The sequence below is a fragment of the Aricia agestis genome, chromosome 20 (assembly GCF_905147365.1).
Source record: "Aricia agestis chromosome 20, ilAriAges1.1, whole genome shotgun sequence".
NCBI classification, from domain to species: domain Eukaryota; kingdom Metazoa; phylum Arthropoda; class Insecta; order Lepidoptera; family Lycaenidae; genus Aricia; species Aricia agestis.
In genome coordinates, this window is record NC_056425.1 from 4,264,325 (window position 1) to 4,291,302 (window position 26,978).

Below are 26,978 nucleotides of genomic sequence, written 5' to 3' on the forward strand. Positions count from 1 at the left end.
TCCACGCGAACGCGCGTTTCCCCCACTACAGTCTACATCGCAAGATCACAACTCACAAGCAATAGTTGATGTAACGATTAACTTAAACTAGAGATCGCCCAATGGTCGAAATTCGACCTGTAATTTAATTATCTTCTTCTTTTGGCTCCCCGTTTAAAGTATTGACTATTTCAGATTTAAAAAAAAAAAAACAACAATCCATTTTTAACTTGACAAGAGACTCAACCATAAACAAAAGAGTATAATTCGTATTTTCTAGGCTTGTCATTCAATAAGATGGTTAGTGTGCGCGTTGTAGTGTGTGCGTTGTAGTGTGTGTAATGTTTTATTTGTTAAAAAAATGTATGATAAAAGCATAATTTCAAAATTATATTAGCTCGATGCACCCCTTCACCATATAAACTATAACTATGCAAAATATCATTCACCTACGTTTCTGCATTTTTCGTCAAAGGTATCCAATGTTTTTCGCTCGCGTATTAATATTATATAGATGATAATATCGGGCGGTCGCGCTTCCATTTACTAAACCGCGCGTTCGGGCGTACTCATATATATCGAGCCTTAGCTAATAATACATTATATTATGTATATGCAACCAAATTTGGACGTGAGAGGTAGTCGACTTAAGTCGGTAAATTCAGACCGCAACGCGACGAGACGAGGCGAGGCGTGGCGCGGCATTTTGTATGGATTTGACAGATTTCAATTGCGTGAGACGCTTGCGAATCTGTCAAAACCATATTTTAGAAATGAATCTACGCGTCGCGTTGCTATCTGAATCAACCCTAAGTCGGTAAAGTAATTGACAATAGTGAAATTGTTAGGTCGATTCTGCTATGACAATACAGATTCGGTGCAGTCTCGGAATGATACAATAGTAGTAATATTACACGAAGGTTAGCACAGGGCACCACTATCACATACAGTAAATAATCCGACTAAAATCCGACGTGTTGTACTCGTTACATCAGAATATTTGACAGAAACGTTGTTCGAAAAACTTTTTATTTACTGTCTATGCAGATACTGCCTCTCGCGTGAAAACCTTGCAGTAATTCAAATAAATCCTATTCACATAAAAATTAAACCAATCAAGCGCGATCTGATTGGTCAATCGGTCGTTGATATGAATGAGAATAATATTTTGCTCTTGTTTGATTGATAGGATTAGTCCGGACTAATTCGAATCTGTACCAATTTTGGATTAAAATAGCAAAATCGGAGTAGTTTATTAAATAGCTTTAAACATTTGTGCATAAAACAAAACTTAATTAATTTATTAACAAATATAATTAATGGGCGTTAAGTAAACCAAGTTTAACTTAAGCCTAGGTTAACAAGCTTTTAAACTGTATTTTTTTAAATAATCACATCAACTTGGCAGTTACTCTATAACTTAAAGGAAACAGACACAACCATTTGATAAAACCCTTTTTAAGATCAGTAACTTTTCGAAGGGATCGTTTTAGTTCTGTTCATGTTAAGATTTTTTTTATTTAAATACTTTGCCTTCAAACATATGGCTTCTCTACGTTGACTATGCCTTCTAGAGGGTTAATAAATTATTGACAACTATTATAGGAAATTGCAAACACAAGTTTGCAATTGCCTATAGTTAGGTTAGTAGGTATTATTTGTGCTGTGCTTAGTGATTAATGCAGACAGCTGCGCAATCATGATGGTAAACTTATCCATAGTTAAACATAACAAGTATACAAGTAACCGACCCAAATCTTTAAATAACCGATTTTAAAAGGGAGTTTTACAATCTTAAAACAATTCGGCATAATAAATTTTATATTTTACCTACGTACAGAGGAGTTTTGAATTTATAACTATACTTTCAATATACAAATTAACAATCAACGTTAAATAATGTCTTTATTTCAGGCTAACTGCCTATGAGCTTCTCTTTCTACGTAATAAGTGAAGTTACTTAAGGCCCGACGTATACACGTTTTCCGTATTCGATTTCCTTATGTGGAATTTCGATTTGGAATTCCGTGATGGCGGCTCTCGACATAGGCGAACGCGTTGGCCAACGCGTCTGCAGACGCGTTGGCCCAATGTGTAGAACGGGCGTTCGCGCGTTGGCCGTAGGTATTTAGACGTTGGCCAACGCGCGAACGCCCGTTCTACACATTGGGCCAACGCGTCTGCAGACGCGTTGGCCAACGCGTTCGCCTATGTCGAGAGCCGCCATGAGACTAGCGCAAACGTTTTTTTCACGCGTGAACGCGCCGGCTTGCACTTGAAACATACGCATGAAATCCGTTCGGAAAAAAGCGAACGTGTGCATAATGTATTTTCTACTGATTCCATGCATTCGGATTTCCGAATACGGATAACGAATACGGAAAAAGTGTTTACGCGGCCATCCTTAGTTCCAACGCTTGTAAACTTAAGTCGATAGCGATGGTAGCGTGAATACAGCAGTCGACGCCTTAACAATATTTACAGTACAAATTATATAACACTACGCTAAAGAGGGCACTTGTGTTAAACTAATCTGCGATCTATAAGCGAAAGCTAAGCGATTCTCAAACTGTAGTGAAAATTGCACCTTAATTTATTGCAATATGGAAGTTTTTTATTTGTCGGTTCCTTCGTAGGATCTATACTAAACTATATTGAGATCACATACGCTGATAAGTATACTGTAATTTCATAGAATTATTTGTCTGGGCTCCGTAGTTCGAAGCGCGAGTGAGCGTAGCGAAGCGGAGACAAATTATCTATGGAGACGCTTCGCAAACAACCTCTGCCAGGGGCGCCGGCTAGACCTCGTGGATGCTCATGCTCGTTCGATGCTTAAAAAAGTGGTGAAAAGAGGTCACCCTTGATAACCCATAAACGTCCTGCTTACTTGACTATGTTTGATAAAATATAAAATGAAACGTCGATCCCTGAGTGTACGTTCCAACCGGAGCTAAAGTATGCGTTGCAATGTTTTTAAATATTCAATATAATCGCTGCGCTGCGCGAGGTCGGGCAAATTAAGGGATTCTATTGGTGTTTTAAAAACTTATTTACACGTTCTTGCAACACAGCTAAGTTCAGCTTTACAGTAGATGCTTAAGAGGATCTAGAGATAATGGGTGCCGAACACTGAGAATAGACATCAACGTGTCAGTTTTCAGGCTGCGTTTCCACCAGAGATGTGTTGCGAGGAATGTGTTTTTAAGAACCAATAGAGTCGCTTCATTGACGTGACATCGCTCAGCGCGGCGATGCTATTGGATCTTAAAAACACATTCCTCGCAACACATCTCTGGTGAAAACGCAGCCTGAAAGCTGACACGTTGATGTCCATTTTCAGTGTTCGGCACCCATTATTTCTAGATGTTCTGAGGCATCCACGGCGCCCTTGGGCATTATCGAGAAGCGCGGACCTATCCATCACTGCGTGCGTGTGAACACAATATTCGATTGATTTGACACTCACTATTGGTTGGCAGTCGCCAGAGTTTGGGTTCATCAGCTGGGCTGCTCGTCGCTTTCCCGATGGACGAGCACGCGGACGACGGTGGCGGGGGGTGGAGGATTGTCTGGCGGCGGGGGGTCTTCCGGAGGCGGGGGGTTGTCGGGGGACGCCTCCGTGACGAGGATGCTGACGGCGGAGCTGGCGTGAGGAGACGGAGTCCTCGGCGCTTTGCGCTTCGCCGACGGCGGCCGCGAGTTCAGTGAACACCTAAGTGAACCTGCAAAGGGCGGTCATCGATCATCATCATTACCATCGATTTATATGGAAACTCCTGCAAAGGGCGGTCTCAATCATTCTACCGTATTTATCGTGAAACCGATGGAGGATACTATTAGGCTTATCTATTTTACAAACCGTGAAGAAACTGTGTTCTTAGACAAATTGCATTCACAATGTCGACAGGGAAGTTAGATATTCTGAATGGCATTCGACATAACGCTTCGCTGAGTGACTGCGATACTTTATGTGAAATCCTATAAATCCTAATCCTGACTTCGCTGTCGGAATTATCGAATGCAAGATGACTAAGTACCCTGATGTTTGTGGGGAAATGATGGCTCAAGTAAAATAAATGCTATGTATTTTACAAGCCGCGAATATCAATTTCTGCTACAAAATTAAACTTGTATTTACAAAATGTTTCTCGCCTATACAACTGTATATGCAATATACTCGCTTCACAAAACTAAATAATGATTTGAACTTTACTATGTAATAAATCAACAGTTAAACTAAATAAGACTTACGCTACGCTTCAAAATAATTCTGAAATACTTTAAACTCTACTTACATACTTACAAAATGATTAAATCTATGTATGTAATTATTATGTTAATAAAAAATAATCGGAAAACAACTTACATGTTACATAAATAAATATAATTATTTTAACATTTACCGAGAAATGATTTGAGATGTTTTGACATCTCTTCACTATAGATTGTGACTACTAGTATTTCTTGTGTTAAACTTGTGTTAAATCCAATAAACATACTCTCGTTATCTTTGAGGACTGAATTTTTAATTTAAATCATCAACTATCATGGTTTTTACCTTATGAGTTGTGCAGCTGCTTTTTTGTAATTTTCAAAAGTCGTATAGATGTGATAAGAAGAACACATTAATATAAATTCGTTGCTGATAAAGTTGCCTTTATAAGGTCGCTTGTAGTATCATTATAGAGGAACAGCACATTTACTAGGCTGCATCAAAATTTAAAAGAGTGTAAAGATCTGAGAACATACCGAAGGTTTCGGCAGCATTGGATTCTATAAATATTTCTATAAATTTAACTTACCTGTTACATTTTGTAGGACGATCTAAATGTCTACCTATTATACATACTACGTCTCGCCTCTACAGAAGAACCAGCCTTAGCTAGCAGGATTATATTTTATCAAAAATTACTTTGACATCTTATTCCTAAATCTCGCTTTTGTCAACAAAGTTAAAAGATTATCTACATGTAGATTGTAGGTACCTTAACAATTTTGCCAATTAGATACTAACATAGTTACACAATTTACTAACAATTTAAACCACATTAACATGCAGTAAACGGATGTTAAATCGTACAAGCACATTTCAAAGACAAAAGAAGCGACATGCAAGATGTAAAATATTATACAATTCTTATAAAAGAATGGTAAAACCTTCAGTCATAGTAGTAGGGGTTTTTATTAATACGGACCCTAAAAGCAGTACCATGCAATCAAGAGGTTGTTTCTCATCATTGAAAATGTCAAATCAAGTTTAAGTCTCAAGTATAGCGGTCGCATTGGTACAAGTATTGTGGGATTGCGACGCACTATAGTAAGACTAGAAGAGTGGATTTATATGCGTCTTCGTCAACGCCTGTTTTGGCCGCTACAGACGAGATCACAAGCAATAGTATGTAACGATTTATTTAAATAGCGGCTCGGTCGCTTTACATACAATTGCTTGTGATGTCGCTGTGTGGCCGCCAAACCGCGCGTTCGGGCGTACGCGTATAAAATATGGAACTGAACTCTAAATTGATCACTTTCAATGTAAGAATGCCTTTAGGTAAGCGATATAGGTATGAACATACATACTTGACATGTTTTTCGCGCTACACATCAAATATAGGTTAGTAAATATAATATTGGTTGGTATTAGTTATTACGCACAAATTCATTTTATTTCTATTCTATTTCTATCATCTGCAAATAATCTATGCAATTTTAAACCTCACAGAATGAACCATGGTCTTGGGTAAACTTCTTCCATAGACAAATCTGTAGTGAATTTTATTATGCTTAAGTTAATAACACTTTTTATCGACAAACATTTAACCACCTTAAATGTGTTTAAAATGAATTTATGCTAAATATTTGGCGATAATATAAAATTATTATAAAGATTAAGCTTAGCCAGCTTATAGCTTAATGTAAAAAGTTAAATAAGTTTTCATAGATTAAATTATAATTGCTCAGTTTTGGAGGAAGAAAGATATATTAGATAGTAGATATTAGGGTACATTTAATATTTATAATATTTATTGCCGGCTTTGGCTTAAATTATACATTCAGCTGGGGTGAAAATTCAATATAAAATAAAGTTTCATTAACACGCAAGCCAGCCAGTTTGGCTGGCTGTTCGGGGTAGCGCAAGGGATATTTTTGGATCTATATTTATTAAAGTATTTATTGATAAAGTTTATTAAACATATTAATATTTTAAGGAAATCAGACTGAAAACTTCGTTACGTATTTTTGCAATAGTAGGTAATAATAAAAATTGATTATTGTAAAACACCATTATACACCAATAATCTAATTAAAATAAATTACGTTTCAAATTAAATTTCACGATATATTTTTAAGTTATTTTAATGCCAAAAAACTGAATGTATAATTTAATATACTATATCTATAAGAAAAAGACACAGAAAGCAAAACTTTACATATGAACCTGCGCGTTTCAGAGTGCCATCTTCGTCAACCGCATCTTGGTGGCGCAGAAAAAATGGCAAACCGTACGCCGATCTTCTCCGCGGCGGTGCCGATTCCGACCCACTCGGCTATGAATATAAAGTATGCATGAGCTAATTCTATCCTCGATTAGCTTGCATTTTGAATTTCAATTTTGGTTTCATTTCATGCATGATGAGTCGTGTCAAAAGCCTCACTAGAGTCGGTGCCGGTTTTTTCCAGCAAATTAACGCTATTGCCTGTGAATTTAGTGTCTTATTCTTTCTATCGAAATACTTTTTACTAATGGTAGTAATACCTGTTCCCCCGGCGCCGCTCCCGGTAGCAACAGCAGCGGTAGATTCAACCAGGCTCCACCGATTTCGCTGATGTCGGAGGCGTCGGACGCTCTCGAAGACTTACGACTGGAGGCATGTGACCCCCTGCGCACGTGTAAGAGCGCGCTCAGCCTCCCACCCCAACCCGTACCCGGCGACCATTTCGTACTCTCCTCCTCTTGTGAGGGACTACGATTCTTTCGCCTGCAAACGTTTCATCTCTTAGTATTGTAACATTATTTAAAGTAACACGCAAAATATTAGTGAACACCGAAATTTATTAGATATCTTGGCTCGTGTTTTTTGGTTTTGGAATTTATTAATCCGCTTACATTTCCTTTTAATTAGTTTTATTTTAATTAGAATTAATAACTACTATTTCTTGATTGAATATGTTACATTCACTTACTTTAAATATTCTCTCCACGCCCGCTGTATAGTTCTAGCGCCTTTATCCTGCCTCTTCCATATTCTAGTAGACGAAACTATTTCTAATTCTTTCCTCGTAGGGAACTGTTTCTTAAACTTAATGTCCATCTGCTCCTGTAGCTGTCTGAACGTTTCTGTCTCTTCTACATGACCTAATACATGCTTGACTAGCGCATGTAGTATATCTAAACAATGTATTTTATTGCCTCTAGCGATGGGTAGATTAAAACTTACTAACGCTACTGTATTTGGTTTAGAAATACCCAACGGTGGGTCTAAGGAAGCTATAAAATCTGATAATTGAGCAAAACTTATAAATTGTGTTGCATGTGGATCATACCTGCGAACAATACATTCAAATTAATATTTTTTCAGAATAAGAAATGAAAGAAAATCACTCTATTAAGAAATCGTTTACAAATAGTCTTTCGCTAGCATGCTTAAAACTCAATAATTGGTTAGGCCTTCTGTGTTCATATGGACTATGACGTAAAACATATTATAAGGTTTAGTTAGGTACGCCAGTATAGATTCAATAAAATGTCTCATCAACTTACTTCGACCACCTGATATAGAACATCTCCAGATCATCCTCCACGATACCAATCTCCTCCTCCTGATGCGCCTGATTGAAGTTCTCGAGTATAATGGCTATGTACATATTAATGACTATCATGTAGCTGATGATGATGAAGGAGGTGAAGTACGTGATGGCCAGGAGGGGGCTGCCGCAGTTGCCGTTGGAATGACCCGAGTCACCCAGCGTGCAGTCCGGTGGCTGGATCATGAGAGATTCTAGAACATCGTTCCATCCCGCTGACGTCATCAAACTGAAAGAGAATGTTGTTACTGTATTATCTTTGAAAGTTAGACACATTTGAAATTTAACATCGAACGTAAAACCAAGAGTTTCCGCCACATTTAGACTTTAAATGAAATTGATGTTTTTTTTCGGTGTTTACTTAAAAAGTGGATGCTTTGCACTATATACTAAAGCATATTATGCTACATATACTCATATCATTAATGCGCTCAAATTCCTTGGCATTTTCTAAGTCTCACCGAAAAAGCAGCTGCATGCTCCTTCCGAAGGTCTGGAAGTTGACAATGTCATCCAACGCCCCCTGTTCTTTGACATGGCCAAACACCGACATGCCGATGATGGCGTAGATAAACGTGATGAGCGCCAGCAGAGCCCCGATGTTGAAGAGTGCTGGCAACGACACTACCAATGCGAACAGCAGCTTCCTTATGCCTTTTGCGGCCTGGAAAGTAATAAAAAATTTGTCTTGAAAGGTAAAAAAATCAAAGCTACCGAATAAAACGTGCAGAATGCAGCGTTTGTTCGTTAATAGTAGGCTGTAGGTAGTCTTAGCGCTACGTCTATTTACTGTTGTACATAGCAGCGCTACACGTTGTACGTAGCAGTGCTACACACTGTACGTAGCCTCGCTACACACAGTACGTAGCAGCGCTACACGCTGTACGTAGCAGCGCTACACGCTGTACGTAGCAGCGCTACACGCTGTACGTAGCAGCGCTACACGCTGTACGTAGCAGCGCTACACGCTGTACGTAGCAGCGCTACACGCTGTACGTAGCAGCGCTACACGCTGTACGTAGCAGCGCTACACGCTGTACGTAGCAGCGCTACACGCCGTACGTAGCAGCGCTACACGCCGTACGTAGCAGCGCTACACGCCGTACGTAGCAGCGCTACACGCCGTACGTAGCAGCGCTACACGCCGTACGTAGCAGCGCTACACGCCGTACGTAGCAGCGCTACACGCCGTACGTAGCAGCGCTACACGCCGTACGTAGCAGCGCTACACGCCGTACGTAGCAGCGCTACACGCCGCACGTAGCAGCGCTACACGCTGCACGTAGCAGCGCTACACACTACGTAGCAGCGCTAACTACCGTACGTTCCGTACGCGTTATACAATATTATGATAATATAATATTTTATGCAAGGACACATTTTGATTGTACCTTCTGATTATCATGATACTCACTTTAATCAGTCTTAATATCCTCCCGATGCGGAAGACGCGCACGACGCGCAGCAGCGTGGGCGAGATGGGCAGGTCGATCATGATGTCCTCCATCACGATGCCGAGGATGGAGGCCAGCACCAGCAGGAAGTCGAACACGTTCCACGGCACCGTGAAGTAGTGGTACCGGAGACCGACGATTTTCACTATCGCTTCTGGAAGGAGGATTATTACATTGGTGATTTGCTTTTAAGGGTAAGGGCCTTCTGGCAAACGGTTAAACATTTTTTTTATGAAATAAGGGGGCAAACGAGCAAACGGGTCACCTGATGGAAAGCAACTTCCGTCGCCCATGGACACTCCCAGCATCATAAGAGCTGCAGATGCGTTGCCGGCCTTTCAAGAGGGAATAGGGTAATAGGGTAGGGGAGGGTAGAAAAGGGAAGGGAAGGGAATAGGGGAGGGTAGGGAAGGGAATAGGGTAGGGGATTGGGCCTCCGGTAAACTCACTCACTCGGCGAAACACAGCGCAAGCGCTGTTTCACGCCGGTTTTCTGTGAGCCCGTGGTATTGCTCCGGTCGAGCCGGCCTATTCGTGCCGAAGCATGAGTCTCCAACGTTATAAACATTACCAGCAAATTAAAAGTAGCTTTTAACTAGTTTGCATTTAAAATAATTACAATATAGCTATGTATAGAATCTATATTCATATCATGTACATACAATTAATGTAATATGAAAAATTACTCACCTAAACCAAACACCGTTGTAAAAAACGCGTTACTAACTTCTAATATAAAGAACACTGAGTGCGGCTGGTCATAGTGTTCTATGCCCATCGTCAGCATGTTCAGAAATATCAAAACAAATATGGCGATTTCAAATCTTCTAGAATTAGACAAATCATAGAACATCGCTAAGAACTGGTTTCTGGGGCGTTTTATCACTTTTTGCGGCTTTTTTCTACCGAGTTTCTTCATCGCTGTGTAGTAGTGCTTCTGGCTCTCCGTTAGAAACATCTCAAGGACACCACCTTCGTACTAAAAACATAAAAGGCAAAATATTAGCCAGTGACAAATAGAATATGAAGAGATTTTAAGGTCGTTTATTCATGTTTCTGTTTGCTGGGTGATTTTGTTATCTGAGTGACAAAACAGTAGGGTTTAGTGGTCAGGCCGAGGTGCAGTTATGAATTCGAAGTTCGATACTGCGATTCAGAATCATTGCGACGTTGATAGTTTTACAACAATTTAGTAACGAACAAAAACATAAAAAACATACATAAAAAATTGCAACCATTTTACTAATTAAAATACCAACCTTTTTCTTAAGCATATTAAAATTATCAATGATGACTCCTATGAACAGGTTGAGTGTGAAGAATGATCCGCAAACTATAAATATGACGAAGTAGATGTACGCGTATATATTCGCTTCCCTGGCCGGCTGGAGATCCACTCCTCTCGCATCTACAGCATCAGCCATCACCTCCATCCAACCCTCAAATGTGGCTACTTGGAACAGCGCCAAGTACGCTATCCCTACGTGGTCGAAGGATATCTTAGAGTTGATCCACGAGAAGTTATTGTAGTAGCACTCCCATTTATCGTTAACTATCTGTAATGAAAATGTTAAGTATATTAAATTTCATCATAATTTTTAGCAACATCATCATCATCATTATCAACAACAACGACAACAAGAATAAAAGCAAAAACCATACGTGGGATCAAATGCCAAGCTTACAAAAAAGCAATTTGCGCAATTTTGCATTTGGCGATATTTAAATGACGCCTTTTTTTAACTGAAAAATGTTTCGTACTTTATTTAAAATAGTATTAATCTAATAAGAGAAAATAATTTAAACTTACTTCTAAAGGTAGCAACTCTCCCTCTTCATCCACACATTTAAAAAACTTCCCGCCAAAAAACTGGACACCCATTATGGAGAATATCAACCAAAACACCAGACACACTAGGAGCACATTGAAAATGCTGGGTATCGCGTACATAAGGGCGTTAACCACTATCCTCATACCCTGCCACCTTGATATCGCTCGTAAGGGCCTCAATGCCCTTAAAGTTCGCAACGACCTCAACACCTTTAAGTTCTCATTCTCTTCTATTAATAAACTAAACACGGAAACCTGAAAGTACAAAAACTGTTAATATAAGTTTGATTAAATATAATATATCGCAAAGCTCAGTCACTAAACAGAACACCAAATTTACTCTTGAGTTGATAAGTAAAACTACAATGGCATTGATAAAAAGTACATATTTTTATGCAATGGTGAAGTTGCAGATAAAAATTGTGGGTATAGTTATGCTTTCATATCAATAATAATAAATGTTGAAAGCTCAAAAGTAAAATGTTAATCCAGAGCTAATACGTTTGTTCTTTCTATTGTGCTAATATCATACGAAATCTGTTTTAAGTAATTATTAGGTGAAAACATAACAAATGTCATGTCTATAAGACTGAATACTCACAAAAACTATAGTAAAATCCAGCAACGTCCAAAAACTCGTGAAGTATCTATAAAACCCCAACGCCACCCACTTAAACAACATCTCAACGACGAAGATCATGCAGAAACTGAGGTTGGTCCAGTACAATATCTTCTTGAGGGGTTTGTTCTTCTCCAAGTGGATGTCTTCGAAGCAGAGGGTGATGCTGGAAGCGAAGATGAGGACGAGGACGAACCACTCGAAAGCGGGAGTGTCGACGTAACGAAGGATGAAGGTACGGATGAACATCCATCGCTGACCGAGCTTCGTTCGGATGCATGCGTCCCAACAGAAACATCTGAAACAAGATCAATTAATGAAAGTAAATAAATCTGACCACAGCACTTATAGCTGTAAATAAATTGCCTAAATCGACAACCCAAGATAGAATTTCTTGGCGCAAATGGACTAGGAGAGCCGATCCTACGTAAAGTGGGAATGAACTAAGAAGAAGAAGAAGAAGAATAAAAGTAAATATATAGCTTTCTGTTCTCACTTTGATTTTCTTTCTTTTTTTAAGCTTTAGCGAGTCTATGCTGACTTTTTCTGATACGTTTGAAAAGACATTTACTATTCTATCTCTTTTATTATTCTATCTCTGGTTTGGCCCTACTAGAGATAGGAATAGCTCACATTAGACATTAGAGACATATATTTTATGTCAATTGTGAGCTATTACTATCTCTAGTAGGGCAAAACCAGATATAGAACAAATATTGGGAATGGCCGTAAAAGTATAATTTGGCATAAATTATATCATTTTATAACAACTTGAGGTAATTCAAAAGTAACTTAGCTTGACAAAAGCTTGAAGTTATTGCTGAAAGTTGGTAACCATATTTTTTCCGACAATACCATTTATTTGATCCGACCAACAGCTGACGAAAAACTGATATTGTCTTACCTTTTATAACACTGCTTAGGAAAACAATCTTGAGGCACTTTTGGTTCCTTCCTCTTCCCGAACCCTGGGAACTTTCCCATCGCATCTGTATACTGGCCCTTGGAGTTCTTCCTTCCTCCCACTGTCAGCTCATCCACATAAGACACCAGGGTCTGCCAGGGGTGCTTCATGTCCTCTTCCCCCGGCCTTGGCAGTCTCTCTTTGGACATCATCTTCGTGGTATCATACTTGTGTTTCTCGGGCGTCGTCCGACTCGATAGCTGCGCCATTTCGTAATGCTCATTCTCGTCTACAATTAAAAGAGATACCAATTTTTTGTAGCCTATGTTTTCCGGATCATTGCTGAGTGATTGACACCAAATTAATTAATAAAATCATTCAGAGGTTAGTATTGAATTTGGTATAACATACAATCATAATAATATAGGTAAAATATAGGTAAAGAAATCAGAGGAAAATCTAATGCTGCAGTTTTAGATTTATTGGAACCGAGTATATATGTCGTAGGATGATTTGATAAATCGAATTATCGCAAAAATTTTAGGGACTTCGCGAAAACACGGAAAGTTAGACAATGGTGATTACATTTTTCAACCTTACTGACAAAAGGTAATAAGGCAATTCGCGTTTTCTCAAAAAACCTAACTTTTTTTTTTAATTGAAAAATATAAACAGCATTATCTAATTATCCGTGTTTGTGCGAAATCCCTAGAGTTTTCGCGATAATTCGATTTATCAAATAATCCTACGACATATATATTTAATATTATATATCCAATATTTTGCCTATTAAGCCATTTTGAAAATTCATTCTGAATTTGTCCTACCAAAAGTCTTTACTACATTCAATTCTTACCTCTAGAATCCGAAGGTTGCGTATGGTACCCCGAAGACATCTGGTTGAGCAACCTCTGGGCAACCACCTGCTCGGTCGAGGATGTTTCATCCAGGTTCTCCTTCGAATCCTCCCTTATGCTAGTTATCTTATGTTCTATAGCGAGGTCCCTCACATCTTTCAGTGTCTCCTGGCTGCCGTGGTTGAAAGTACCGTGGTACATAGGAGGGTACGCGAAGTCCGAACCTACGGATATCGGCCTACGGAAATAAATGGACGTTTTAATTTCAGCTTTGGGTATTTTAAAATAATTATTTAATTGCATTAGAATTTCACACTCAAATACGAGTATAATATTATGAACAATTAAATGACTGTTAATCATTAATTTCCTATAGCCTATACGGGGAATAGTTTTAGATATAACTTAATTTTTACAATAAACAACTTATGTAATCGATTTCCATGTTTACTCAATTTATTAGTTAATAATGGTTTCAAAACATAAGTATTTAAATGCTCATTGTAAAACATAATAATTATACTTACTATTGAGTCTTGATTTTTTTTCAGCCAAAGCTTTAGGCCCAAAGTTGCATGAAGCGCGAGTAATCTCCTTTTAAATCATTATTTCTTACCTGTTCAAAGCCTCCTGATAGCTATGACTGTATATATTATCGTGAGGGAACATCACTGTCTCCTGTATGGGCGTGGTGAAGGTGGGTTCGGCTGCCTTATTAGCCTCCTTCATAGCTCGATGCTGTATCATGAATTCGTTCACTAGCTCCTCTAGTTTCGTCTTCTTCTCAGTCTCTTTGCTCTTCGATATTAGAAACCCTTTCTTACGAACTATTGAACGTATTCTATCGAAGCTCTTTGCTAGTTTGGAATCTTCGCCCACTTCCTGAAAAGTCATTTGTAATCGTATTTAAGACGTTGTGTGAAACACATTTTTTTCCAAGAATTTTTTGTGATTCCTTTCTATTTTATTCAAGAATTCTTACGTTTTTATTATATGTCATTAAAAAATAGCAGTTGTAAAGTCTTACCTCTTTCCTATTCTTAAGCTCTTCACTATTAAAACTATTGAGTAACAAGGCAAGAAAGAGGTTGAGGACCATGAAGTTTCCCATCACTAGTGCGGGTAAAAAAATAAAGAAACAACTCTCAGCCCCGCTCGCCTGCTCCGCTCTCATACAGTCCCAGAGAGGCTCTATCCACTCTCCACAGAGTATTCGAAATATCATCATAAATGAATGAAAAAAATCATTGAAGTTCCATCTGAAAAGAAGTAAAATATATTCTCTAGAAAATCTGTCACAGGCAAGAAAGAATTTGAAATGTTTGATATTTTATTGTCAGCGATTAAAGTTACATTTTATGAATGAATATAAATATGATCTTCTTCGTCATTTTATTTTATATTGTACTATTATTTTAAGATCAAAAGTTTAAAGTCAGATTAATAAATCTAGTTTATATTTTAATAATAATATTTTTAAATTAAGTTGTAATACTTTGCGCAGGCAAATAGTGACATTTTAACGTGCAGTTTAAAAGATTAATCGTTATTGTAACATTTGTGGCAAAATGTCAGTATTGCCTCATTAAATATCTCCACTTTACTTACGAAGTAGGCCGAAGTAACAACGTTTGACAAACCGAAGCGAGCGAAGGCTTCTTTCCGAACTAAGGCTTCTCAAAGACGAACGTCACTTGTCCACGGCACGCGTTGACGGCAGTCGCTAGATTTTTTTTTCATTGATTTTTTTACCCTTGTCGACTGCCGTCGACGCATGCCGTCGACAAGTGCCGTTCGTCGGTAAGCTCTCTAAGCGCGGCGAAGCGAGCTAGCTTCGAAACACTTTTTGGCTAACCTCGGCCAACTTCGCTCGTATAATTTTCATAATTACCTGGGTATGGGGTCCGGATCGAACTTCTCGGGCGTGTACGACTTGGAAAACAATTGCATGCCAATAACAGCGAATATGTATATAACTATAACTAACACGAATGTCAAGTTACCCAGCGCGCCGATGGTCGATATGATAATACTGAGTAGCACCTTCATTGTCGTCCACGATTGAGCTAACTTTAACACTCGCAGCTGGAACCGTGAAAGAGTATATGAAAAGTGCGAGATATATAGCGTCTATTAAGTAAAAAGATCGGTTAAGAAAAGTTTGAATTTGGAGGATTGTTTTTACGATATCTAAATCAGAAGATGTAGTTTATAAGGTCCACATGTGCTAGTCTGGTTTGAAATTAATTGTTAATTAATATCGTATTAAATCTCTTCTGTTTTTTGTTTGTGCAAAAATGATAAGGCATGATATTTCAACAAATATTTGGCAGCCCAAACTGGTTCAGATGTCCCCTGGTAACCACCTGATTAATCTATTGTTAAGTGTTGTTACTAACTTAGGTTATATTCCTTTATTTCTAAACTGTATTATAAACACAACTGAATAGGTATTAATTAAAGAAAGCTAGCTTTTACAAACTGAAACTGGTGTAAAGGACAATTAATTAAATCTATAAAAGTTTAATTGCCAAAATTTATATTTGAAGCTATAAATTTAGTTTGCAACAATAATATCACATTCTACGTAATAGACGCTATTGTTACAGATCATACAATAAGAGAGATTACAGCTTGGAAATAACAATTTTAATAGTTAATTACGTTTTACTATCTCCCAAATTCTACGATCATAATACACAGTACACATGTGAGTACAGGCACAGACAGACAAGAAACTATTTATCAATATAAAAAATACACACTGAAATTTAATAATTCAATATTTATTTTAATTGTTATTTAAATAAAAAGTTAAGTTAATAATCAATAAATAGCAGAACTCACCAATCGTAGGCCTCTCAACACCGATAGACCATCGACCAACTCAAATATAAGGTCAAGAAGACTCGCAGAGACTATGATCAGATCAAAAATGTTCCAGCCGCACGCAAAAAAATCCTTACTCATTGCCATCACTTTCATTATACATTCCAACGTAAATATTGATGTGAAAACCTGAAAATTGAAATGGTAGATGAAGCATATTACGAAAACAACATTTATTCTACAAGGCTAATGGATTTATCTCAGGTACGGCTAAGTAAGTTTATACGTGGGAGAGCCATGCTTCGGCACGAATGGGCCGGCTCGACCGGAGAAATACCACGTTCTCACAGAAAACCGGCGTGAGTGAGTTTACCGGAGGCCCAATCCCCTACCCTACTTTCCCCTACCCATCCCTACTCTCCCCTATTACCCTATTCCCTCTCAAAAGGCCGGCAAACGCACCTGCAGCTCTTCTGATGCTGCGAGTGTCCATGGGCGACGGAAGTTGCTTTCCATCAGGTGACCCGTTTGCTCGTTTGCCCTCTTATTTCATTTAAAAAAAGTAAATATGATTTGTCCTATATAAAGCGTTTAAATCTAATAGAGAGCCTGCAATTTTGAGTAGTCTAAGAAACCGAAGCAGCCTAGCTTAGTTATTTATGATGAGCTTCTTCATGAATTTTGCAGCAGTTAGAAAGATCAGAGTCAAAGCAGTGACATGATATTATTTATTACTAGCTATTTGACCAAGCATTGCTCGGTATTCGATAAAACACGAATAAAATGACATTTTCTAAAAATTATTCCTAGCTTTATCGCCCCCGAAACCCCCTATATACTAAATTTCATGAAAATCGTTGGAGCCGATTCCGAGATTCCAATTATATATATATATATATATATATATATATATATATATATATATATATATATATATATATATATATATATATATATATATATATATATATATATATATATATATATATATATATATATATATATATATATATATATATATATATATATATATATATATATATATATATATATATATATATATATATATATATATATATATATATATATATAGCTAGATCGATTTATCGCCCCCGAAACCCCCTATACAGGGTGTAACAAAAATAAGTGATAATACTTTAGGGTGTGTACGTGTTCCTTGTAGAGAGTTCACTGTGAAAGTAGCAGCGCTGAAAGACCAAATTTTTTTTTCACTTTTGTATGGGGAAACTCGTGACGCTCGCGCCCTTGTCCATACAAAAGTGAAAAAAATTTTTCGTCTTTCAGCGCTGCTACTTTCACAGTGAACTCTCTACAAGGAACACGTACATACCCTAAAGTATTATCAATTATTTTTGTTACATCCTGTATAGTAAATTTTATGAAAATCGTTGGAGCCGATTCCGAGATTCCAATCCATACTAATTCCATACTACAATTATAAATGCGAAAGTATCTCTGTCAGTCTGTCTGTCTGTCTGTCTGTCTCGCTTTCACGCCAAAACTACTGTACCGATAGGTGTAGTGTAGGTGTAGCGCGGCCCTAAGAGGGGTACCACTTACTAGGGTTTTAAAAAGTTTTTAAATTTGACACAAATTTTGTTGACACCGCGCGCTATAAACTAAAGTCCACGCGGACGAAGTCGCGGGCAACAGCTAGTTATATATATATATATATATATATATATATATATATATATATATATATATATATATATATATATATATATATATATACAAGAATTGCTCGTTTAAAGATATAAGATAAGATTATGGTTCCTTATTATGGTTTATTATTATATTATTATACGTGGGAGAGCCATGCTTCGGCACGAATGGGCCGGCTCGACCGGAGAAATACCACGTTCTCACAGAAAACCGGCGTGAAACAGCGCTTGCGCTGTGTTTCGCCGAGTGAGTGAGTTTACCGGAGGCCCAATCCCCTACCCTATTCCCTTCCCTACCCTCCCCTATTCCCTTCCCTTCCCATCCCTACCCTCCCCTATTACCCTATTCCCTCTTAAAAGGCCGGCAACGCACCTGCAGCTCTTCTGATACTGCGAGTGTCCATGGGCGACGGAAGTTGCTTTCCATCAGGGTGACCCGTTTGCTCGTTTGCCCCATTATTTCATAAAAAAGAAATTGTAAATATTACCCACCTTATTTCCTATATCCAAAGCTTGTCTCACGTTCTCACTCATACCGTGGTGTTCTAGCGCGAGGAACAGAGTATTAAGAACTATGCACGTCGTTATGAACAATTCGAACAACGGATCCTTGACTATCCCATAAAGTCCGTTCTGAAACTGCAGCCAGCCTTCGTAGTCGATGCAACAGGTAACGCAGCACTCACAGTTCCTGTCCACCAGCTCATCTGCGGTCAACGTTAATCAATCAATCAACTTTGATGACCAAACCATCAAACACGCGCGAAGCAGAAGCATATCAAACGAAGCGTTGCAAAGTTAGAAGTGAAAAACATGCGAAGCGGAAAGGACTGAGAAAAACGCAGGAAATACCAATTGATTTGAAAATAGAAATTGAATTTGATGTTGAATCGCATTGAAGTTTTGGTTTGATTAGTGGTATAAACAGTGATTACGACCATAGATATGTTGTAACATATCAATGGCACAATGAAAATGTTTTTATAGTGCAAAACCAAAAGAATAGCAATCAGGAGGACAAGAAAAATCTTTAAATTTTTCCATAATAGTCATATGGACTTATGACTCTTGGTAGCACACAGCCGCTTATTTTAAACTTGTTTACATATTACTTTCGGTACTTAGATTCATTTAATGATCACTTAACTTTAATTTAATGAAGCGTTGACATAGTATGAAGTATCAAAATCTTCATTAAATTCAAGTCAGTCAAGGTATCACTCTCTGAGCACAACTGTTAGCAGGCCCTTAGATGAGCAATTTTATTGTAAATCTCACGCTTCAATTTTATTGAATAGTTAATTTGACAATTAGATTGAAGGCGCGCGATGCTCGCCTATGGTTGATAATAATCAACCCTAGTCGGTTAATAATATTACGCAACACGTGGTATTGACAATAAAATTGCTCGTCTAGGGGCCGGCTAGAGCGTTTAAATCTGGGGGTTCTGTCCTCCTGGTAGCTGGTCCCAACTGGAATGCGATTCAACCGTTACCCTGCAGTCTTCCCGTGAGGAACAGGGGTGGACTGGGGGCGGAAGCGTCGTCGGTGTGTACTGACCTGTGAAATAAGTGCAATTTTGCTCAAAATCGCCCAAATGAGCTTTGTGCGTGGCTGCCAATATACTGAGCTCATTAATTTTCGTCGGTTCCGGCGGAGGGAGGTCTTGTCGCTTGTATGGCCAGTCCGCCCCTGACGATATTAATGAGGGTAGAAGCGAGTGTTATCACCTGGTGGAGCTACAGTGTCAGCCACTAAACTAGCTCTCATTACACTATTAAAACTTAGAAGAGGAAGGAGAGTTAATTAGCAGAGAAAATTGTCTCCACGTAACCTAAAAATACAACTTTAGTAGCTTCGCATTATACGTAGACTGTTATATACTTAGAGTATCACGAACATATACTAGCTACTAAAGCTGGCATAGACAAATAAATACAGAGATACGGTAAACAAAAATTGCATTGTGCATTCTGTACATCAGAAGTGAAGAAATCGGTGGGGGTAACGTAGTGTTGTACATTAAAAGCTAATTATACAATATTTTTAAATACGAGAGTAAAGCTAAAACAAATTAGATACATTTTTATGTTTGTGCCATGCACTTCTTTGCAAAAACTCAATTGAAAATATTGTTTTTAATTAGAATGCATTATAAAAAGTTGTTCTGCAAAGCATTCGTTTAAAATTATTGCATTTGATATCGTGCTGAAGTGTTAAGACTCGCGCAAACTATAGACTGATCGTTCCAATTTAAAATACAGATAAAATATAAATTTCATCAATACTTTATAAAACTTGAATTTACTATTGAATACTGTATACCTTTAGTCAGGTTAAACGAATTAAAGATATTAATTTATCAAAGCTCAGAACAGGTCTATACTTTATTCAAAATTATTATGTTTTAAGTGGAAGTCATACTTAGATTACATCAGCTTATAATTTTTTTAATACATCACAAGTAGAAAACATGATTTCATAATTTATTACGTACATAAATTATTCTTTCTTTATTTCATACATAATTTCTACAGCCTGCGAGAGTCTAAAGTCGTGCCAATGTGGTGTTGAATTGCTTTCAAATTTGTAATATTGAATCTGATCAAAAATTAAATTGTATTCATTGAAACAGAGAATAATAATCGCCACAAAACTCCTATTTATACAAAGAAATAAGTTTTGAATTTTTTGTACTTATGCGATTTTTAATTTTTGATCACAATATTTAAAAAAATAATGAAGTGTTCTTTGATAACATTACAGTCGATTGCTCAAAATATAATCAAATGTAATCAAATGTTTTACCTAGCACCACGATCTGATTGAGATAGTCCGGATTAAGTGGATACTTCTCTTGCATGCCCTTGTCATTCTTTTTCGACTTCTCAGCTTTTATTTCTGTTTTTGGATTGGGCTTCTCGGTTATTTCTGGCTTTTTTGGTTCCTGAAATTATAATATTTTCAACGTTAGTTTGCGGTAGGTCTTGTTAGGTTATGTTTCTGATGTGATAAACAGGCATGGTATTTATATATTTTGTCAATGGAAGGGTAGTGTCAATTTAAGAATATTACGAAAACTATTACTCCTTGACATTAGCCAAGACTCGCCGATCAAAATAAATGAAATTAAAGCGTTCACTAAAATAAAGACGACATTTGCCTCATATTATGTAGCTTGGCTCAAGGGCTTTATTTTTTTTGTCGTTGTCATTTCCGTTTTCATCTTGTGCTTCCAGTGTCTTTAACGTCAGACTAGTAGGCAGTAATCGGCGATGGGGGTGGGCGTCTAGTCGTCGGACGTGTGCCCCTCGTCGTAAACGTAACTCGTCGAAGACTCACCGGTGTGAGCGCCAACGTGGTCGGATGCGGCTGGGGCGGCAGTAACCGACGATAAGGGTGTGGCGCTTGGTCGTCGGACGTGTGCTCCTCGTCGTAAACGTAACTCGTCGAAGACTCACCGGTTTAAGCGCCAGCGTGGTCGGATGCGGCTGTGGCGGCAGTAACCGGCGATGGGGGTGCGGCGCTTGGTCGTCGGACGTGTGCTCCTCGTCGTGGTCGTCGACGACGCCGGAGTCGTCGAGCGACGACTCACGGTTGTTGCTGTGGTCGCTCAACTGCCGACCCGCCACGCTGAGCGCGCCACGACCTGGAATTATATATTTATCGCTGTAAATTTGTAGCCTCGACTTTAACAATTACTGCTGCATTCAGTTTCATACAAAAGTCCTGTTTGATTCACACGAGCCTAATTTTGTGAGTCATGATTTGTATGAAAAGATATTTACGCGACCGAAATTTTGCGACTCACAACTCACAAATTACGCTCGTTTGGCTTCTTTCTTAATTTTTCCATCTTAAATGATATTACTCAATTCTACTCCTATCATCATACAGTCTGTACTTACCCAAAGCGTTATCAGGATGCAGGGTGTGTGCGGGGGGCGGCGCCGCGGGCGGCGCGGGAAGGGGAGGCGGCGACCCGCTAGGCGTCACCGACCGCGACCGCGACCGACTCTCCTGTCTGAAACACCACATACATGTGATAATTTTTTTTTATTTGGGACATGTTATGACAGTACCCTACAGCAGTGTTCTTCAACCTTATTATGAAATAACACCAAAAAAAATGGGTGTTATTTTTTTAATGACATATTTTATCCCATTTAAAATCGTTGCTGAACGGTCACTCGCGGCGGTGGGTTTGAGCGGGGGTGACGTGGGCGGAGGCGCGCGCGCGGTGGCATGTCATGCGCGGGCACAGAATATAATATATTAGTAGGCGCGGGCGATTTGTAGTGTCCATTAATTGTAGTGTTTTTTTTTTTTGATAACTTTCGGAAGCTATTTCTCAACATTTTAGTACTGAGTGATTAAAAAAGAAAAAATACGTGTATTTTTATTTTTAACAAGGATCAATATATCAAAAGTTGGCGAAAAGGTTTAATTGAACCCTGTTTAATACAGTGTATTATGCTATCCGACTGCAACATAACTGCAGGCAGGATACATTGATAAACAAAAAAAATGTTTTATCCATAGCTTTATTCCTATATATCCGTAGCTTTTGTAAATAGTCTTAATAACTACACATTTTTAACATAATGGTCAGTTCACATACAACAGGCATTACCTGGCAAGTCTGTCAATTTGATGTGTATCTTCTGGTATAGTAAATAAAGTTCAGTTTTGAATGGCTCATTAAAAACGCATCGGCTCTTTCCATTAAAATGTGAAATCAACATAGGTACTAGAATATTTTGGACAAAGTCCAAACTGGTAGTAAATTTTAGCTAGAACACACAGCTATATAATAATTACTTCAGGGCAAAATAAATTATCCACATATTATGAGCTCGTTGAAATCCCTACAATTTCGCTTTTGTATATAAAGTACGAACTCCCCAAAGCGTATTTACGTATCAACTTTGTTTTCCGTTTGTTCGGAAGGTGTAACATTTACGGGGCATTTTAATTTGAAATACGCCAATTTGTGATTTATGTGTGTAATATAAGTTTTTGTCCGCAGTTCCGTGAATGTCGCAAGGACATTGTACGTTTTCATTCAGTAAAAATAAACGAAATTCTTCCGTATTGTTTTTTTTTTAAATCTATTTATTAAAGGGGTTTTGTCGGTGACTGACGATGCCACCCCTATGAAACAACTATAAAATTACAACATAAGATACTTAAATTCTACTCACAATAAAAAATAAATGCTTCCACCAGCCTTCACCCTCATTACTTCTTTTCTCCTTCTTTTTTTTTCTTTCCTCTTCGTTCTCTTCCTCCAAACGTTCTAGGTCAAGACTTTCTTCTACTATCATTTCTTCATGTTTTTGTTGCCTTTTAACTTTTATTTTCTTTTTATTCCTTTTCGTGACGCTTGCATACGTCTGTCTATCATCTTCTATTGACTCTATTTCGTTATTACTTTCTTGGTCCTCTACGGCTTCTATATTATATACCTCAGCTGCTGTAGTTACCTTATGGCTGCTTTCAGACTCAATAATAGGCGAAGGTTGCGAGTGAGACATCTGATAATTCGCCGAGAATGTCATGTACGCCTGTCTGTAAGAACAATTTTGTTCCGCCATGATATCTCGAATCTGTTTCTCCTTTTTATATACAGGACAAAATTTGGACAGTGCCAGTGCCTCCACAGTTGTTGCACTTAAATCGTGTGGTATCACAATTCGCATGGTCATCTCCACATTTTGGGCAAATAATTTTAGTTGACGAACATAACTTTATTAAATGACCGTAACGCCAACATCGCGAGCATTGCGTTACTGAAGGTACGTAAGTATGAACTTCAGTACGAATGTCAAAAACATATATATACTTTGGTGTAGAAGTTCCTTTGAAACAAACTCGCACTGACTCACTGTCTTCCCAGTGCCCATCTAAAGTATTCTTGCGCTTCAGTCTTTTAATACCTAATATCATCATTTCACAGTCCAATCCCTCTAATATTTCTTCAGTTGTTAATTGTGCATCAATCCCGTTAATAACGCCAAATGACGGACATAAATCCAACGACCGCTGACATTTTAGGCCATTTTCATTGAAACTTTTCCAGGTCACAAGCTTTTCGGCACTATAATCATTTTTGAACAAAATCAAAACCTTAAAAGGATTGACGTATTTAACCCTGGATATATCGTTTATTCCAGCTTCTTTCAACTTTTTCGCCAACATAAATTGTTTAGGCATCCTCTCCGATGATGACAAACATACTTCTACGAACTCATCTGGTATTCTAGTAAAATCATCTGCATTAGTCGATCTCGCAAACCTTTTACCCTTTCTTCCAACTGTCGTCCATAACTCTTCTACATCTAAAAGTCTATTTCTTTTCAAAGATTTGACCTTGTCTCCTCAGTTTCACAACTCATAATCGTATCACATTCCAATCTATTTATACTATTATCTCCATTATTTTCCACCACCGACAAACACTCATTACTCCTTATCAACTCGTCACATTGGCTCATAATTTCATTTAAATCGTGTTCCTCACTTATCTTTTATACGTGGGAGAGCCATGCTTCGGCACGAATGGGCCGGTTCAACCGGAGAAATACCACGTTCTCACAGAAAATCGGCGTGAAACAGCGCTTGCGCTGTGTTTCACCGAGTGAGTGAGTTTACCGGAGGCCCAATCCCCTACCCTATTCCCTTCCCTACCCTCCCCTATTCCCTTCCCTTCCCATCCCTACCCTCCCCTATTACCCTATTCCCTCTTAAAAGGCCGGCAACGCACCTGCAGCTCTTCTGATGCTGCGAGTGTCCATGGGCGACGGAAGTTGCTTTCCACCAGGTGACCCGTTTGCTCGTTTGCCCCCTTCTTTCATTAAAAAAAAAACATCTTGTTATTTCCATTCATGATTATAGTCCAGTAGATAAGATAAGCGCATTGTGAAAAAACACTGCGCTCGATCACACACAAAGTTTATTAGCTATCAAAACAACGAACCGAACGCAATCGTATAGCTAACCGGTTTTAACGCGAGCAACAATGCACACGTGCACTCGGTACTGCGTCCACGCGTGTCCTGTTGATTGTTTTGTTTAATAATATGGGTTTTAAGAGTGACCAAAAAACTTAACTAAACTTACAAATAGGCACAACAGTTAGGATAATGATTTACCATGGGCTACTTTCAATATCCGCAAAATGTGCGGCTTCCCGGATTTCCTTAACGAAGTCGCGAATTTAATATAGTAATTTACACTATGAATAATTAGATTTAATCTCGGAATTGGGTTAAGGATCTATAGATCGTTAGATATTAATCTCTGGGGTTTTCGGTGCTAACGACTGACTCCATAATGAAAGCCTTCAGGTATTGCTAATTGAATTGTGATTTTAATCAGCTTCGCGATGATGATGCCCGCAACTCCGTTGCGCCAAAATTCATTTGTCTCACGGGAACCGTACATTTTTTCGAGATAAAAAATATTCTATTTCCTTTCCCGGGACTCAAAGTATCTCTATACCCTTCAGCTAAATCGGTTCAGCAGTTTGGGCGTGAAGAGGTAACAGACAGACAGACAAGCAGATAGACCGACATGCAGACATACTGCATTTATAAGTTAGTATGGATAAATTATTTTTTAACAAAAATTTGAACCCGACTTCCAATGAAGAAACAATATTCTTATAAAATGACCTAAAAAGTATGAAATAATTATTATTCTTCATTAGTGCCTTTTTCAAAATTCGACTAAATTATCTCAACGAATTCTGTACTCAATTTTTATTCGTTTGAAGTCGGTACCAGCCCAGAACTGAGATACTTGACATAGAACGAAAATTGAGTACTGGTACCAAATTCTGATTCAACCCTATACAACAACAAAAGAATCATGAAAATCGGTCCACAAACGGCGAAGTTATGGTTGAACATACAAAAAAAATATACTTACAGACGAACATATAAGCTCCTCCTTTTTGGAAGTCGGTTAACTACATAAAACATATTCTAGTTATATTATTATTACGTACTTTATATATTACTAGCTGTTACCCGCGACTTCGTCCGCGTCAACAAAATGTGATAAGTTGGATAACAAAGACAGAAAATTTTCTACTCTATTACAAAGACAGCAGCAGCCTGTCTGTATGTCCGTCTCTAGGCTGTATCTCAAGAACCGCGCTAGCTAGATAGTTGGCATTTTCATAAACTACGTTTTTCTATTGCCAGTTGCCACTAAAACTTCATTATAAAGAAAGTAACGTAAATATTTGAAGGAAGCTTCCATACAATCAATGCCTTTATTCACGGATTTTTATGCACTTTTCACAATTTCACTTTTACATTGGCACGAATGGGTCGGCTCGACCGGAGAAATACCACGTTCTCACAGAAAACCGGCGTGAAACAGCGCTTGCGCTGTGTTTCGCCGAGCGAGTGAGTTTACCGGAGGCCCAATTCCCTTCCCTATCCTCCCCTATTCCCTTCCCTTCCCATCCCTACCCTCTCCTATTACCCTATTCCCTCTCAAAAGGCCGGCAACGCACCTGCAGCTCTTCTGATGCTGCGAGTGTCCATTGCGACGGAAGTTGCTTTCCATCAGGTGACCCGTTTGCTCGTTTGCCCCCTTATTTCATAAAAAAAAAGTCGACATAATGATTCCTCGGGAGGTTCAGGCTTATAATTTGTCAAATTTCTATGTGCATTTTAGTAAAAAATATTAACATTTGTCAGAGGTGTTGGAAAAAATTAAGCCATCTTTTGACGAAAACGCTGCCTAATGCCCTATGAGATGTGACATAACAAAATAATATAGGGAGGAAATATTCCCCTTTTCTAGATCTACAAAAAAAACGCTCGCTATACAATGCCGCTGAACTTAGCTGGTACCGACTAAAAAAATATGAAGATTGATCAAAGACATAGTTGAGGTGTCTATGTGTGTCCCAAAAAAGATCCTGGACTCAGGAGTTTCAATCAGATCACCACTTTCGTAAGCATGGTACCAAATTCAGGTTATACCCCATACAG

General features: G+C 38.3%; 1 protein-coding gene across 3 annotated transcripts in view; it reads right to left on the minus strand.

The window, feature by feature from the left end:
• Positions 1-2,304: 2,304 nt before the first annotated feature.
• LOC121736991 (sodium channel protein 60E) overlaps positions 2,305-26,978 on the minus strand; it is a 213,502-nt gene continuing 188,828 nt past the window's right edge. Inside the window, exons 9-31 of one of the 3 annotated variants that reach the window (XM_042128490.1) lie at positions 21,876-21,991; positions 21,429-21,616; positions 20,776-20,914; positions 19,528-19,659; positions 18,460-18,674; positions 16,301-16,471; positions 15,345-15,538; positions 14,481-14,712; positions 14,070-14,335; positions 13,453-13,691; positions 12,597-12,885; positions 11,675-11,990; positions 11,053-11,328; positions 10,502-10,798; positions 9,933-10,221; positions 9,203-9,396; positions 8,250-8,452; positions 7,745-8,017; positions 7,168-7,527; positions 6,740-6,962; positions 6,422-6,530; positions 3,449-3,704; positions 2,305-2,813 (exon numbers count right to left, since the gene is read on the minus strand). In XM_042128490.1, the coding sequence (XP_041984424.1) occupies positions 3,481-3,704; positions 6,422-6,530; positions 6,740-6,962; positions 7,168-7,527; positions 7,745-8,017; positions 8,250-8,452; positions 9,203-9,396; positions 9,933-10,221; positions 10,502-10,798; positions 11,053-11,328; positions 11,675-11,990; positions 12,597-12,885; positions 13,453-13,691; positions 14,070-14,335; positions 14,481-14,712; positions 15,345-15,538; positions 16,301-16,471; positions 18,460-18,674; positions 19,528-19,659; positions 20,776-20,914; positions 21,429-21,616; positions 21,876-21,991 (4,945 nt within the window). In that variant the 3' untranslated portion in view covers positions 2,305-2,813; positions 3,449-3,480. Of the gene's footprint in view, positions 2,814-3,448; positions 3,705-6,413; positions 6,531-6,739; positions 6,963-7,167; positions 7,528-7,740; positions 8,018-8,249; positions 8,453-9,202; positions 9,397-9,932; positions 10,222-10,501; positions 10,799-11,052; positions 11,329-11,674; positions 11,991-12,596; positions 12,886-13,452; positions 13,692-14,069; positions 14,336-14,480; positions 14,713-15,344; positions 15,539-16,300; positions 16,472-18,459; positions 18,675-19,527; positions 19,660-20,775; positions 20,915-21,428; positions 21,617-21,875; positions 21,992-26,978 lie in introns of those variants that run through there. The other 2 variants (XM_042128491.1, XM_042128492.1) reach the window with 2 other exon arrangements.